Source organism: Theobroma umbraticum, unplaced genomic scaffold (genome assembly GCF_002168275.2).
Source record: "Theobroma umbraticum cultivar Fairchild unplaced genomic scaffold, ASM216827v3 scaffold_2.0, whole genome shotgun sequence".
Lineage (NCBI taxonomy): Eukaryota > Viridiplantae > Streptophyta > Magnoliopsida > Malvales > Malvaceae > Theobroma > Theobroma umbraticum.
This window is the reverse complement of record NW_018397277.1, coordinates 1,269,324-1,286,841: the sequence shown is the minus strand read 5'-3', so window position 1 is coordinate 1,286,841 and position 17,518 is coordinate 1,269,324. Positions and strand designations below refer to the sequence as shown.

The 17,518-nt window shown below is 31.8% G+C and overlaps 1 protein-coding gene across 1 annotated transcript; it reads right to left on the bottom strand.

Annotated features, from left to right (window-relative positions):
* Positions 1–3,841: 3,841 nt before the first annotated feature.
* LOC110427655 (uncharacterized) lies at positions 3,842–4,906 on the bottom strand. Its single transcript, XM_021443204.1, has one exon. It carries the CDS (start codon positions 4,733–4,735, stop codon positions 4,067–4,069), a length of 669 nt encoding a protein of 222 aa, XP_021298879.1. The 5' UTR covers positions 4,736–4,906; the 3' UTR covers positions 3,842–4,066.
* Between the last annotated feature and the right edge of the window lie 12,612 nt (positions 4,907–17,518).

Below are 17,518 nucleotides of genomic sequence, written 5' to 3'. Positions count from 1 at the left end.
AGGTTTAGTTAATTTATAAAGATTATTGTTCAATTCTTATTACAAAGAGTTTTAAGGTTCAAAAAAATTTTCTTAGATTGATGGCGTGAATATGAAGTAATAACTAATGTTTTAGGTAAGGCTTATTGGGGATTTGGCAGGTTCTTCCTCGAGAGTTGGACGTCGGTAGCGATCGAGGAACAGTCATTACATAATTCGATAATATTAAAACACCATATAATTATGATTTTTAATTTATCAAAATAAAAGGATAAATTATAATTTTGTTCAAAATAAGAAGACCATCATGAGTATTATCCCATAAAATCCAACTGTTGGAATATCATATTAGGAGAAAATTTAGCTTTAGAATTATAGGAGCAACTTATACACACATACACACAAGCTAGCTGAAATTAAAGAACTTGATTGCACCATGGTACTGCTTTAATTATGACAGTCCAATTTCCATAAATGACTTTAAATGATTTTTCATTTGAGTCATTTTAGTGAACAATGAGAAGTGGTTATTTATAGTAACTAAAGAGCAAATTGTGGGAAATAGCCAACTTGATAAGCTTGTTTCAAAAATAACCTTCAATATAAAGTTAGCTGTTTTTATCCAACTTTACCATGGCTTGACAAAAATGCCCTTAAAACTATTTTAGACAAATTAAATGCTCCTAATTTCTCTCTTTTGCCATTCGTCTACTGTGCTCTCCATTGTTCTTTCTTACCATCCAACTCTCCCTAATTTTACCACTATCACCATCTTTCTCTGTTTATCTCTCATCATATCGTCATTGATCAACAGACCAAAAAGCATGGCATAACAAGTAACAACATGTTCTTGGGTTTAACGATTTACATTCATAAAACTCTCTCTTTATTTATCTCTCATCATCTCACCATATCCTCGTCAATTTATAGACCAAAGAGCATGGCGTGGTGAGTAACAATATGTTCTGGGGTTTATTAGTATTAAGCTTTTCAGTGATTCAAGTCTGATAGAACATGCCTTGGTATGTAACATTAGTAGGAAGAAGGAAGCTTTGGCGTGTAATATCTGGTGCTGAAGCTTTGACTTTGGCTTGTAACATCTACTGATTAAGCTTTGGCCTTGGCATATAACATGTTTTGCTGAAGATTTGGTGTCTAACATTTTCTGTTGAATTGTGCAACATCTGTTTGGGCTTGCAGTGTAATTTTTTTTTGTATGTTATTTTTAGCTATTGAAAAGTACAAAAAACTAAGTTTTTGGTTGTGCACTACACTAATGTTTTGGGAATTTTTTTTTGTTTTCAAAGCTACATCTACAAAATAGTAGTTTTTGATATTTGGTAATTATATATATATCTAAAAAAGCCTGACTGAAGGTGAGAGAAATTTTTTTCCTCCAAAGTTGTTAATTCCTTACTCTATTCATCTTTTTTTTAATGAAAAATTTCAGAGTTTTTATTTCTCTACAAATTTTCCTTGAAAAATCAACAATTGGTTTACATTCACAAAACCCAAAAGTTGATTAGTTGAAGTTATAAGTGAAATGAAATCTGCAAATTGGAACACTGCTCAAAGATATTACATGCCATGTCTGCATGTAACAATTCTAATGTACTGGGCATATAACAAATCTATTGAATATGGCATGGCGTGTAACAACAGGTTTTGTACATATCTGCATGTAACAACATTCTTTTTTTTCAAAATAGCGTTTAGCAACATTTTTTTTTGAACTTGGTGTATAACAATAACATTGTTTAAACATGGCATGTAACTTGTGTATTTGTATTTCATTAGAATATTAACTCTTGGAGTTAAACACCTTAAACATGGCATGTAATAACTTTTTTGTTTTCAACATGTCGTGTAATAGTATTTTTTTGAACATGACGTATAATAATTATATTTTTTAAACATAATGTGTAACTTGATCTCTATCTTTATATTTCATTAAGACATAAATTCTTGGAGTGAAACATTTTCATGATAGAGATAAAATTTAAAATAAAAAAGGAATTTAACTTGTAAAAGAAGATGTATTGATTAGTTATTTAAGGTCAACATTACTACTAGGATGAAATGGATTTAGACAAAAAGATATTATCCAAAATCCTTAAATTTGATTAATTAGCTTTTGGGGTTATTTTATTTGTTTCATTTTCTATAACCGTAAAAAAAAAATATGACGTGTAATAACTTTTCCAACCTGGAATGTAATAACACTTTTTCAACACGTGTACTTTAATATAAGAAGGTTTCATTAAGGATAATTTTGTCCAAAAATCATTTCTCTTAACTAAAACAGCTAAAATTAAAAAGATTATTATTTTTGAAAGCACCAAAGAGATGAGGGCTGAAAAAAATCATCCCTTAACTAAATTATTTGTAATAGGTAATAACTTATTGGTTTAGCACCCAAGCATTTAACTCATTAATTAAAGTATAATCTCCTTATTAATGAGTATGAAATCAAATTCCCCTTTCCTAAAAAAATAGCTTATTAGTTTAAGATTTTTTAAAGTAAAGTTCTCTCACCCTTAGTGTGGCTGGTTGGAGGAAAAGAGAAAAGAAAGAAAGAGAGAGAAAAGAAAATATTTCCTCCTATTTTTTTTCTTTTTTAATTTCAAGACAGATAGATAAAAGGAAGGAAAATTGATGAATTTGTACTTCTGACTTCTCCGTCCAAATCTAATAGTGGAAGGAAACAAAACTCATTGAACTTCAGTTAATCGTTTTATTTATAATTTTAATTTAACTTCTTTCACTTTAATGTTTCATACCTCAAATATAACCAGGAAAATCAACTTTCCTTCCCGTCGTTCACTTTTCTACTTCACCTTTTCTCTTCCCTGCTGCATTTTCCTTCCTTCCTAGCAAGCATAATGGAGAAGATCAGGCAAACTTTGGCCATGTTGGAGATAAGAAAAACTCTCTCAATTTTCTTTTGAAGCCATCAGCAATAATCCTTAAAGCCGAGGAGTTCCAAGCATAATAAAGATACGAGGCTTAATTTACGTAGTGACCTTCTAAAAGAGTATCGTTGAGCTAGGGGCTTCGTTGTCTAGCCACAGGGACTTACAATAACATGAGAGTAGAATTGAAAAAGAATGAGAATCTGTGAAAGTCAGTCTCTTCCTAGTTTAAGTACCAACCGAGTACCAACTAAACTAACTATACGTTAGCACAGGTGGCTATGAATATACTAACATCAAACAAAACAATATATATACAGATATATATGCTTAATTATTTAAATTTTTCTAGTATTTCCTTCTAATCAATGGTCGCTTTCGGCATTTTTAGCAGAATATTCAAGATTCAAAACTTGATTATTTGTCTAAAACACTACAGGACTGCTTCTCTTATCCATGAACTATCCATAGGTAAAACAGAAAAAAACAAAAAAGAAACCCTTGCGGTCAATAGAACTTGAATGTTTTATCATCTTAATATTTTATATTCAAATAGGTGATTTGGGTTTGCAAGTTGGAAGTTTAAGCCTATAATGGTACATAAAACCATGGTCGAAGGGTAAACCTAAACAAGTTGGGCTTCATTACTGAACATATTATTGTTCTCCGGTGTTGACTTTTGATGCATAGAATAGAGGGAAATTGATTTCATAATTTCTTTTCATGTGGTAAGCATAAGCTGAATTAGAGTTTTTTTTTTTTTTTGAACATTGACCAAACTATAGAATAGACCTCAATAGTCTATTGCCAATCTCAATAATGAGAATTTAAAAGGGATGAAAAAAGGGCAGATAGAAGAAACAATGGATTGAAGAAAAGGACTGCTCAGAGGAAAAATCAATGCCATACAGAGTAGGGAAGCTCAATCTTCCCTTGGATGGCCGAAAGAATAAATAACCACACCAGCTTCTAATTGACAGTTGATATCTGACGATGGTCTCTAGCTGATCAATCCAACTAAGATTTAAACAGTAAATTACAAAGTAAGAATGAACCAAAGAACCGTAAGAAAAAAATGAAAAACTATGAACATGAAACAATTGACCATTATTTGCAAAGAGAAGAAACTAAAGCTAGAACTCTCTACTTCAAGTACCCCAATTCCTTCACACCTTTCAGTAATCTGGAAGCCCTTTCATAAATTCTAGCAGAGAAGGTGAGTTCAAACCCAAGGCTGGGGACACAATTTCATTGTCAGCAAACTTATAAACCGGCCTCGGAGAGCAGAAGAAATCTACCGAATTCGGGGTGAAGAGACCTATATCAGCAAAAAACGGATTTGGAGGACTGGTAATTGGCGGAACAGAAGACAAACTGACATTGTTAACATCATCACCACCAACACCAAAACCACCGTTTTCATCTGTAAGAGCGGAAGATGAGTCGTTATCTTCCTGTCTATTACGAGCAAGCTCCATACTGATATTTCCTTCCAAGGATGAAATAGAATTACCCTTGGCTTTGTCCTTCCGTAGTTTTGATGGCGCAGTTTTAGTAACCTCATCAGACCTTGAAAACCCTGTAAGCTTTTGCACCAATGCCATGAAGTCCCGAGCCTGCGTGTGGATAATCTTAGGCGAATGAGTGTAAATGATGACTGGACCCTGTCGCTGCTGCTGCTGCTGCTGGTGCTTGAGAGGGGCAGCCGCAGCCTGAGACACCACCAAACCAGAAGATTTTTGAATGAAATGAGAGTTTTTGTTGATCTTCAATGGGGAAGGACGGAGGCCGTTGATCATCAGATCTCTCCTGGGAGGACGTGCATGAAAATCTACAGGGCTCATCGTTGAATGAATAGATAAATTCTCGATGGGATGGATGAAAAAACCGAAACAAAAGCAGAGAAAATTAAAGAAGATGCGTACAACTTGACAAGGAGCAAAAGCGAACAATTTGAAGAGTGCTAAACAATGGAGAAAATGGTTGTTAGAGACAGACAGGGAGAGAGAACCAAGTATTGAGATAATATATATAGACAGAATAAAAGGGTAGCTGCGGAGAGAGGGGAATATGGGTGTAAAGCCAGCGATTCTGACCGTTGACGAAGCCGAAATATATATACGCCAACATGTGTTCGAGTGTGGGCAAATGACTTTTAAATAAATTGTCAAAAGGCATATGTTTTAATAATCTTAGTTTATTTTGTTTTCTTTTGTTCCCAGCCAATTCGTCGGCGGCTAACGACGGCGCAGCTGCCGGGGCAGAGTATGAGTATTTGGAATCCCTACTCTTCCTGGCTCATGTACTTATCTCTTCGGACAATCAACGAGCTGTCCATAAAATCTGAGTCTATTTTCTTTTCCCTGTGAGGGGGACCATACCCGCTTCGAAGAGTATATATATATACTCTTTAGATTGGTGGGTTGGGGGCAAAACCTTAAAACCAGCAACATAGTTTTTCATAATGCTTAAATAAGTTTATAAATCATTTAAAATTTTTGAAATAAATATTTATTTTTTATTACATTTAATTAAATTTTTATAATTTTATTTTAAGTTAAATAAGTCTTAATAATTTAGAATAAATTAATTATCGTTAGTTAAAATGTTATTTTTTATTTTATATTCACATAATATTAACATGATGTTGATGTGACAGATTAACAATATCAGATGGTCGCGAAATCATGCCAAATTCGCATAACTCATAAGTTAATCATGTCATGATCAATATGATATGTTAGCATGTCATACCCTCATCAATTATGATATATTAATATGTCATATTAATATCACGTGTTTTAAAATGATAAATAACATTTTAATTAAGTCAATCATTAGTCATAATAATTTATTCAATTCAAAATAAAAGTATAAAAATTTATTTTACTTAAAATAAAAATATAATAGCTTGATTGAATGCTTATTTAATTTTTTTTAATAGTTTAAGAGGTTTTTTTTTTCTGGGATATTACCCCGCATAGTTTTCATATTCAAAAACAATAAATACAAGCCAAAACTACATAATTTTAGTATTGACAGATTTGCATACAACAAATGCAGAATAATTTGATTTTAACTAATTTTTAATATTTCAACTTTAAATTAATTGAATGTTAATAAATACAAATTCCACTTTTACTTAAAGCGAAGCACAAATGCAAAAACATACAAAATTTTCCATTCTTTGCATTAAAATAAATTGGATCCTCCATTTATATTTAAATATTTTTTTAAAATGATATTTAATTAAGATATCAAACTTTATGTAAAAAATATTCAGGCAACGTGTGGGCACATGGCCAGTTTAATTTATAAATTCAAATTATAAATTAATTGACTATCAATTCAAACTTTATGTGGTGTGTGGTGAATTTAACCCTTCGGCCTTTAGTCTTATTTTTCTTTGTTTACAAATGATATTCTCTAAAGTTTGCAATTATAAACACTTGATTATCGAAACACTTTGGCTTCATTTAATTGATATTTTTACTATTTTCTTTTTAGTTTTTTTTTTAAATGAATAAAGACAAAAAGTAAACAATTAAAGAGATAATAGAAACTAAAAGACAAATAGTAAAAAGTGATTAATAAAAACATCGATTAAATCCATGTCTTTATAAAACCAAAAGTTATTAAGTATTTAAATATATGCATTTCATAGGTGAATAATTTGTTATTGCTACATACAAGTTTTAAATGAAAACTTTTTTATATATGCTTGTATTTAATTAACTTAGGTCATTCTATTACATCAATCCACGCTAAGTACCTAGATGCTACAAAAAAAGAACTTTTGCTTGAGCTTAGAATTATAATATTTTTAGAAAATTTATGAAGAGCAATTTGAAGTTTATGCATGGGAGGAGAGGGTATGTTTTCAATTTGGAAGTTCAAATTCTAACCATTGCGAGGCTCAAATTCTAATGAATGATATATGGTAATAAAAAATATAAACTTAAAATTTTATTTTTAAGTAATTCAAATTCAAACCATTGGGTTGTACTTCTAAAAGAAATTTATTTTGTTTCTTTTTTTTATTATTTTTTCTCTAAAAATAGTTATTTTCTTTAATCAAATTAATGAGGTACGTGAGTGTGTTAAACACGGAATTTGTTTCAACTATCAAAAAGTACAAATTTGTTGTGTAGTCCATTTGCTAGGGGGGAAGAGACAATTTTCATTTAGTGGACAAAGACGGCGTGCCTCAAATTGGTAGCAAAGGATAAGATTGAACTTTGGGGTCAGTTATGGCTCGCCCGCATGTGGCTAGCTTAATTACTTCAACAGTTGAATGCGTCGAAAATTTTATAGCAAAGAGGAGTATTATCATCTGAATTTTCTACTCCATTTTAATTGAGGTGACCAATTTGAACTTTCTTTTTTTACTTGAACAAATTAAAATTAGTTTAGTTGAAATATTTGGCGTTAACATCTCGAAATGGAGTTTATTGAAAAACCATTTTATACTAAGAGGAGTTTTTTAATAAAATTACATATACTTGTATTGATTACAATTTTCAAAAATAACTTTTAACATGCGTCTTGTAAAAAAAATTCAAAGTAAATGTTTTGTTTTTTTCTTTTAACTTTTCCAAAGTTTGAGAATAGTAAATTTCATTTTTACTTCTCAAAATGTGGAAAAGACAAATTAATGAATAGTTTAATTTAATCATTTTTATGATTACATTAACGAACTTAAAAGTTAGATTGATCAAAATCTAGGTAATAAACAATCAAGAAACTTAAAGCAGGAAAATAATTGTAAACAGAGAAAACAAACAATATATGTGGTTCAGAAACCCACTCTTTATGTCCACAAGCACTGTAAAGAAGAAATTCACCATCAAAGATTTAAGATTACAATGGACAAAATACCTAAAAAGTCACTCACAACCAATCTTATATCTTTAGTAACTCCTGTAGGATGTATTCCCCACTCTCGTGATGGTGGCTACACAATCCAGCCCCCAAAAGTGCCTTTTACACTAAATTTAGGCAAGCCCTACAACTAGTATTGGTTTCAAAAATAAAAGACATGAATAGGGGTTAAGACTCGAGACATAAAACCCGTGAAATCTCTATGTACATTGCTTGCATTCTCTAAACGAATTCCTTCGAGAAGCAATTTCGTCTGTGCTTGCCACCCCACCATAGGGTCACCGAGATCCATGAGAAGTCACCAAGCTTAAGCCTAAGTCCAAGCATGCCTTGAGAAATAATTATAACGCATCTCGCCTCATTCTCACTTTGCTTCTTACTAAGGGCAACTTGTTTGTGCATCATACTAACAAACACCACATGCCTTGACCACCAAGAGACAAAGAACACAGAAGTCCCACACTACTACACATTGTCCCAAGCTCCACCTTCTTTCTAACTCTATAGTCTAATTATGTAAACAACTCCTTGGTTACCTCCTTGGTCTTTCATGCTCTTATCACACTTGGAACTAAAAAGTACCTTACACTGCAATCGTTTGACACCGAATGGGTACTCTAAAAATATGGTCTACGTTCTTTCATCAAGTTTACCATCCATCAGTTGAACCAAAGAACCATAGTAATTTTCATCGGAAAAACTCAGCCAACGACTAAAAGTTCCAACAACCATTGCGCTAAATGGAGATCAACCAACATAGTATGAATACGTAGTTTCAACTGAGAAAAAAAAACAATAAAACAAGAGAATAAGCAGTTTCAACTCTAACTCATATCAATTTACTTAGAGTAACAAAGCTAATGCATACTTGTTAATGATTTTACTACGCAAGTTCACGTATTGCTAACAAGTACTATAACAAAGAGTAGAGTATTGTTCCCACAAGAATTTATTATCAAAATTTGTTAATTACTTAAATTAAAATAATTTAATCTTATCCAAACACACAATTTAAAATTATGGAAAAAAATAAAAATATAAAACTAGCAATAAGAAAGACAATTTAAACTAGAGAAATCAATAAAAAAAAAGCTTAGGTTTACAATTTCCCTTAACACTTCATTTGAATATCTTCTATTCTCTCATAACTTACTAAAGGGAATAAGTTGTTAACCCAGAGTATCTTCTGATGTTCTTATAAAAATATCTCCTTCAACCAATTCACTATATTTTTATGTAAATTGAATCCAAGAAAGATTCATTAATCTTAGATTCTAATATTGGCTGCATATGATATGTAAGTATATTCTTATCTCACATGTGAAACAAATCGTTCAATCAGTTAAATGAATTTGAACATATGCTATTCCATCCATAGATTACACTAAATTGCCTTTTCCAATTTTATTTAGGCTACTCAATTAATCTAATTGGTGATCAGTCAATTAGACGCATTAAACACAAAATTGGAATAAAAACTCAACTACGATTAATCATAAGAAAAAGAGAGTATTAAAAATCCAAACTACATGTTGAGTTCAATTGCAATTTGAGGAAAATAAATTTAGCTTATCAAACATATTGAAAACATAATTTAAAGAAATTTAACGATAAATTACAATACAAGAAAAACTAAGAGGAAACAGAGAAGAAAAGGAAACCTGAGAGTTTTTGGATTTTAAATCTTTCAATCTTTCAAGGTCTTTTTAACATTCCTATATGCTTGACAGCTACTTTTCCTTTAGAGAAACCCTAGTTCAAATGTGCCTTTTAAATATTGCTCTAAAGGTGCCTTTAAATAAATTAAAAAAAACTACTTCGAATCAAATCTGAAAAAAAATTTGAAAGAGATATCGTGTTGGCACTGCAGCCTCCACTTTTTGGCATCACGGCACCATACTTGCTATCCCATGTATGGCTGCATCATTTCTTGGTGCTGCAGTGCTAACTTTTCCATGGCTATAGTGCTTAACTCTTGGGTACCATGCTTCTTAAGCTCTCCTCATGGTGTCACGGCACCCATTCTTCCAAAGCTATGGCGCTCGTTTGTTGATTTTTGTCTCTTTTTGTGTTTCTTCATGATTTGAAACTCCATTTCATTGGCACTTAAATGAAAAACATCCAAACTAAGTTACTCATAAAAGAAATTGAACTTAATTAACATAAAACTTAACCAAAATCACTAAAATTAAACTACGTAAAATAGTTAAAACTGAACTTTAAGAAACAAACTAAAAAGGAAGAATTCCTAATTAAATATCAAGGATTTAGCCAATTCCAATGCTCAAAATGTGATAAAATAACTCTATCAAATTGAGTTATCACACCCCAAATATAACATTTCACTAGTCATCAAGCAAAACGCTAACAATAAAACTAAACCAAACAAAAACAACTAGCTAGAGATGAATTGCACCGAGTAATGATTTCCCGTAATGTCCTCAAATATGATCTCAAAATCTTGACTCAAGGTAAAACATAGATACATCCAAGTCAATGATTCAATTCAAGTGCAAGCCTCATTCTCAAATAGATTTCTAGTGTGTGTATAATCTTTTCGCAAAGAACTACAAGCAATCTGGATAAGTTTATGCTTATGCAAAATGTGACTATTACTAGAATCCCATAGATTTGTTTTCCATCTCTCTCCAAACTAATATAGACAAACACTTAATCATAGATCATTAGGACTTTATTTAGCTTGTAATTAAAAGCTAGGGTAAATGTAGGCTAAATGATATTAATGTGGCTACAATCACCTTAAGCACATAAATTATTCTAGGACCTTTATAGAGCTCAACTTATATCCTAAGTAATATCCACACTTGACTTCAACTCTTCTTTTGACACCTTTTTATTCTCTCTTTTTTTAAAACACAATTCTACATCCCTAAACTTATTTATTTTAATTATGAATAATGGTGATCATTAAGCACAAGTGAAACATCCTCAATTCCATCCTTACTCCCTTTATTTATCATATAACTCAATCTATTCCTAAAATGATCACCATGCTCAAGATTAAGGGATGCAAAATTGGAAATTTATTAAAAGCTAGCTGAAAATATGTATGATAGAGAATAAGGTAAAATTAGGGTCAAGGGGTGTACTAAGGACAAAACTATATCACGGTAGCCTTGAAAGGCTCAAACAGACAAAAGATGGTCAAATTTATTTCCTTAACTCAGCATTGCCTAGGATTTCACGTCAAGAAAAAATTCAACAAATTCTAGGATTCATTACATAATTGAAATTCACATATACATAAACTATTTCTAAATAAACTCAACAATTCTAAACAAAAGATCAAGTGCTCAACTAATGAAAATCACATCCTAACAATGATACTAACACAAGAATTTAGGACAACTCAAATTATATCCATATTTCCCAATAGCCAAGATAACAAAATTATTACATTCTCATCATTGGACTAGGGAAAATCATCAAAAAAGGAGCAAAGCTACTTAAGCTATCCACAAAATAGACTTTTAAAACTAAACATCAAAGAAACGAAACTAAAACAATCATGCAAATAAAATATACTTATAACATAACTATAATGAAAAAGATAATACCTTTCCTCAAACTTAAACTAAACATGTCCTTCATGTTGATGCATGAAAAGAAAAGGGATAAGACAACTCCCTTATGAATGGTAAGAATGTAATGAGGGCTCTATTCCTCCAAAGTGTCCTCCATAATCTAAAGAGTGACATGTCAAAGTATATCTTCAATTTCCTCCACTAAACACACATTCTAGGAATTTGATCCCCACGTTGAATGTAATTCACTTAATTGGCATACTACGGCAACTTTTTTTATTTAGGAAGAAATAATAGTTCATCTGGAAAAGTCTCATTTATCAAGGTTGTATTTTTAGCTTGTGTTCCATTTTTAAGCCTTGATAGATGATCTGCCACTTGATTCTCTATGCCTTTTCTATCTTGAATCTCTAAATCAAACTCTTGCAATAGAAGTATCCATTTTATCAAGCATGACTTGGCATCCCTTTTGTCAATTAAATATTTGATTGTGGAATGGTCAGTATACTCAATGACTTTAGTGGCAACAAAGTAAGAGCAAAATTTATCAAAGGGATACACCATAGCAAGCAACTCCTCTCAGTAGTGGTGTAGTTTAGTTGGGCCTCTATTAATGTCTTGCTAGCATAATAGATGGGTTGAAATAGTTTCTCTCTATGTTGGCCTGAAATTATGCCAATCGTAAACTCACTTGCATGACACATAAGCTCAAATGCAACATTCCAATCCGGGACTGTGATAATAAGTGCTAAAACCAACCTTTTTTTTCGAATCCAAAAACGTACCAAGGCTTGCATCATCACACTGAAAAAGTTGTGTCTTCTTTTAGAAGATTATAGAGTGGCATGGAGATCTTGGAAAAATCCTTGACAAAATGCTTGTAGAAACCTTCATGACTAAGAAAACTCTGAATGCCGTTTACTGATGTTAGAGATGAAAGCTTATTAATCGTCTCAACATTTGCTTTGTCCACTTTTATACCTTTGCTAGAAACATGATGTCCAAGAACATTACCTTTTTGTACCATGAAATGACATTTTTCCCAATTTAACACCAAATTAATTTCTTCGCACCTTTTAAAAACTCTAGCAACTTTATGGAGACAATCATCAAATGAATTTCCAAAAATTGAAATATCATCTATAATACTTCTAGACATTACTCCACTATATCAGCAAATATGGCCATCATGTATCTCTAAAATGTAGTTGGGGCATTACAAAGTCCAAATGGCATCCACCGAAAGGCAAAAGTCCCATAGGGGCAAGTGAAAGTGGTTTTCTCTTGATCTTCAAGAGCTACGACAACTTGGTTCTATTTAGACTAACCATCTAAGAAGTAGTAAAACTCTATACCACCTAATCTGTCAAGCATCTAATCAATCAACGGTAAAGGAAAATGATCCTTTCAAGTGGCCTTGTTAAGTTTTCGATAATCCATACATACTCGTCAACCAATCACAATTTTAGTGGGAATGAGTTCATTATTGGCATTAAAGTCTACAATCATTCCTCTTTTCTATGGCACACATTGGATTGGGCTCACCCATAAGCCATCTAAAATAGGTTACACAATACTTGAATCTAACCATTTAATGATCTCCTTCTTAACCACTTCTTTCATGATCAAGTTTAGTCGACGTTGATGCTCAATGGTAACTTTGCGATTGTCCTCCAGAAGGATTTTATGCATGCAAATAGATGAATTGATTCCTTTAATGTCTACAATAGTTTACCCTAATGCCTTATTATATCTCTTAGCACACACAAGAGCTTGTTTTCCCACAAGTTAGCAAGAAAGAAAGAAATAATAAATAGTAATATAGATGAGTTACCCAAAAAAGTATACCTTCGATGAGTTGGTAATAACGTAAGTTCCAATTTGGGTGGCCTTTTAGTAAAAGGCTTAGCAAGTGAAAAAAAAAGGTTAGAATTTCAAAGGACTTGAACTAAAGATTATATATAATAACCAATGGTGGAGCATCTAACAAATTCAAGAAATTCATCATTATCCCTTTCAAAGGTAAAAATTAAAGAAGCCTCAAGTGGATAATTGGGATAGTTTTCTATAAACAATTCACTAGTGATTCTATTTACCATATTGGTTGTAAAGCATTCATCAGACTTGTGGGGAAACTTTATCACTCTGAAAATATTGAAAGTTAACTTTTGGTATTGAACCCTTAAGGTAAGTTCTCATTTTTTCTACATCAATAAGAGCTCTAACAGTAACTAAAAATGGTCTCCTAAGAAAAATTAATAGTTCATGATCTTCCTCGATGTCAAATACTATAAAATCTACTAGAAAAATAAATTTATCAACTTTAACTAGCACATCTTCAACAATACCTCTTAAATAGGTGAAAGATTGATCAGGGAGTTGCAAGGTCATAAAAGTAAGCTTGATTTCCCCAAAACCAAGTTTTGGATAAATAGATAGTTGTATCATATTGATACTTACTCCTCAATCACTTAAAGCTTTTGGAAAGAATAGAGTACCAATAGTGCATGGAATGGTGAAACTACTTGGATCCTTGAGCTTTGGTAAAAGCTTATTTAGGATGAGAGCAATGCACTCCTCAGTAGATCCAACTATATCAAACTCACTTAATCTTCTCTTTTTAGTTAGAATGTCTTTAAGGAACTTGACATAGCTTGGCATCTGTTTCAAAGCTTTAGCAAAAGGGATATTAATATCGAGCCTTTTGAATACTTCTAAAAATTTTTAGAACTACTTATCAAGCTTCTAGTTCTAAAAGCATTGAGGGAAGGGTGGTAGCAAGTTGGGTTGAACTTTCTTTTCTTGAATTTTGTCATCTTTCTTCTCACCCACTATTTCTTTTTCCACAAGCTTACTAGGAGAATTTGATTGTGTCTTTCTCCTTTGTACCTCTTTCCACTTTTGAGTGTGATTGCCTTACAATGCTACTTTTCTTCTTTTATGGGATTGGTTTCAGTGCCATTTGGTAAAGTTCCCTAATGTCGGTTGTTGATGGCATTGGCAAGCTGACTTATTTGTGTCTCCAGCACAAAAGCTTTAACTTTTGGCTAAAATCTTAAAGGAAAAACTAGCTTTGCTTACAATGAAAGTCTTTGAGTATTGCTCCATGAGAAATTAAGGTGATTGAAATTGTTGGAATTAGGATTATTCTACTGCCTATTTCAATTTCCAACAAATTGCATTGACTCAGCATTAGTAAGACAATGATCACTAGCTTGCCCTTCTCCACAGAGTTCACATGTGACAAAAAGGCTCTAAACAACATGAACACCCAAAGTGTCAAATTTCTTAAGGTAGTAATTGCATCCAGTTCATGAACACTTACAACGTTCCTTGGCACCAATTTCTTAGATGGCTATTAATAATTATTGAAAGCCATTTCCTCTGACAAATCATATGCCCTATCTATAGATTTTTCCATTAGTGCACCACCTACTACAACATCAATAATGGAGTTGATTGGACCTAACAACCAATTGTAAAAAGTTTGTACCTATAACCATTTCAATAACCCATGGTAAGGACATCTTCTAAGCAAATCCTTGATTTCTCCCAAGCTTCATAAAGTGACTCTAAATCAAATTGTACAAAATATATGATGTCATTCTACACCTTCACTGTCTTAGCTAGTGGAAAGAACTTAGCTAAAAATTTTTGAGCCAAATCATCCTAAGTATAAATAAAGCCAGTCGAGAATGAATTCAACCAAATCTTTATCTTTTCTTCACGGTGAAAAATGAAAAAGCCTTAATCTAATAGCATCATTTGAGACCCATTATGCTTAAAAGTAATGCAAATCTCCAAGAAATTCACAATGTAAGCATTCGAATCATCATTGTTAACCCATTAAATTACACTGAAGTTTAAATCATCAAAATGATTGTGGGTTGATCTCAAAGTTATTAGCTTGAACAGTAAGTCTTCGAATGGTAGAGTGAAGGCCTTGTACAAGAAGAACATCACATTCCTACAAAGACTTGTCTCTTCTTCTTCTTTAGTCATTGTATAGAGATGAGTTAAAGCTTGTATATTGTCCCTCTAAAGTCTTCAAAACGTTTTCTCGATTTTTGGATAAAAAGGAACAATTTTCAAATTTTTAACTTTTTGCATACAATAACCAATGGTATCTGAAAATAAAAAAAAAGAAAGTTTGAATTAAAACAAAAATTTCTTGGTATTAATATTAACAAAATTTAGTAAAACAATCCCTGACAATGGCTCCAAAAACTTGTTGATGATTTTACTATGAAAGTGCACATATTTCTAACAAGTAATATAGTGAAGAGCATAGTATTGTTCCGATGAGGATTTATTACCCAAATTCGTTAATTACTAAAAGTAAAATAATTTAACCTTATCCAAACACACAATTTATTTTTTTAAGATATTGATGTTTTGAGTAGAAACTATAAACTAAATTGCTTTTTCTAGGATTATGGTTGATCTCAACATGTAAATTGGATATTTTGTCTCTTTTTTACTTATTATTAATGGGTATTGACTTGTTTATTTCAAATCTATGCTTATAGCTTCTAATTGATTTATCAACAATTTGATTGATTTTGGGTCTCTAAATACAACTTGACGAAAAGAGTTCATAATAGACCAAGATTTGAATAGCATGTGTTCATTTCACTTAGAGACTAGGTGATTTGATTAGTATTTAGGATGCAAAATATATCTAACTAGCACATGCAGCCAAATTTAGAGCATGAGCTTAATGAATTTTCCTTAATTGATTCGCATAGACCTATAGTGAGTTAAATATGAAAGGTATTTTTACAAGAATCTTGACAGAGACTTATAGATAAATTTAACTATACGCTAGTAATTCAACCCATTAATTTAAGTATAAAGGACAGATGAGTTCTAAATGAATTATTGAGGAATACCATGATCCTAGGCTTTCAATCAACTACGTTTCTAGTAATTTTTAGTCTTTATTCCTTAGTTTAGCATTGTTAATTATAAGACTAAGGTGCCATAATTTTAGTACTTACCAAGAATTTAGGCACAACTCTTAGTGGGATACGATACCTTCTTACCTTTATATTACTTATTCGATATGTAAACTTCTGTGTACAAAATTGACAAGAAGTTTTTGGTGCAGTTGTCAGGGAATTGTTTTCTTACTTTTTGCTAATATTAATATCGAGCAAACTAGTCTTAATTAGACTTTGTTTTTCTTTATTTTTAAGTACTTTTAGTCATTGTCTGTGAAAAGTAAAAAGTGTGGAGATTGTTCCTTTGGACACAGAAATTGAAAATATTTTTCGTAGACTTAGGAAACAAAATTCACGAACTTCAAATCATTCTAAAACAATGGCTGAACAACCAAGACAACAAAAATGGCTAAGGCAAGCTATGCAAGAATATTGATCTTTGAGAAATTATGTTGTTCATTTATTGCAAGGTCTTCACTTAAGCATTCAAAGGCTGACTATTCAAGTTAACAACTTTGAGATAAAATCGACAATCATCCGAATGATCTATACTTCAATCTAATTTATGAGTCTACCTAATGATGATCATAATGCTCATATCTCAAAATTTTTAGAGATTTGTGAGACTTTCAAGCATAATGGAGTTACCGATGATACTATTTGAGTGAGACTCTTCCCTTTTTCATTGCGAAACAAGGTGAAGATTTGGTTGAACTCATTTCCCATGGGCCCCACTACTACTTGGGATGATCATGCTCAAAAGTTCTTAGCTAAATTCTTTCCTCCGGCTAAAACAATGAAAATAAGGAATGATATCACATCATTCATGCAACATGATTCTAAGTCATTGAACGAGGCTTGAGAAAGATACAAGGATTTGCTTTGGTGTTACCCTTATCATGGTCTACTTAATTGGCTTCATGTACAAACATTTTATAATGGTTTGAATGGTCATATTTAGACTACTATTGATGTCATTGTTGGAGGAGCTCTTATGGCAAAGTCTATTGATGGTGCTTATGATCTATTGGAAGAAATGGCATCAAACAACTATCAATGGCCATTAGAGAGATCAATGCATAAGAGGGTAGCTAGAATTCATAAGTTGGATGCTATCAATGCATTGACAACGCAAGTAGTTGCTCTAACCAAGAAATTTGATTCTTTTGGAGTTCATTTTTTTCAGAGTCCATTTATTACTTATCATTATTATGGAGATGGGCACTTTGATCACTGTTTAGTGAGTTAGTTCAGTTCA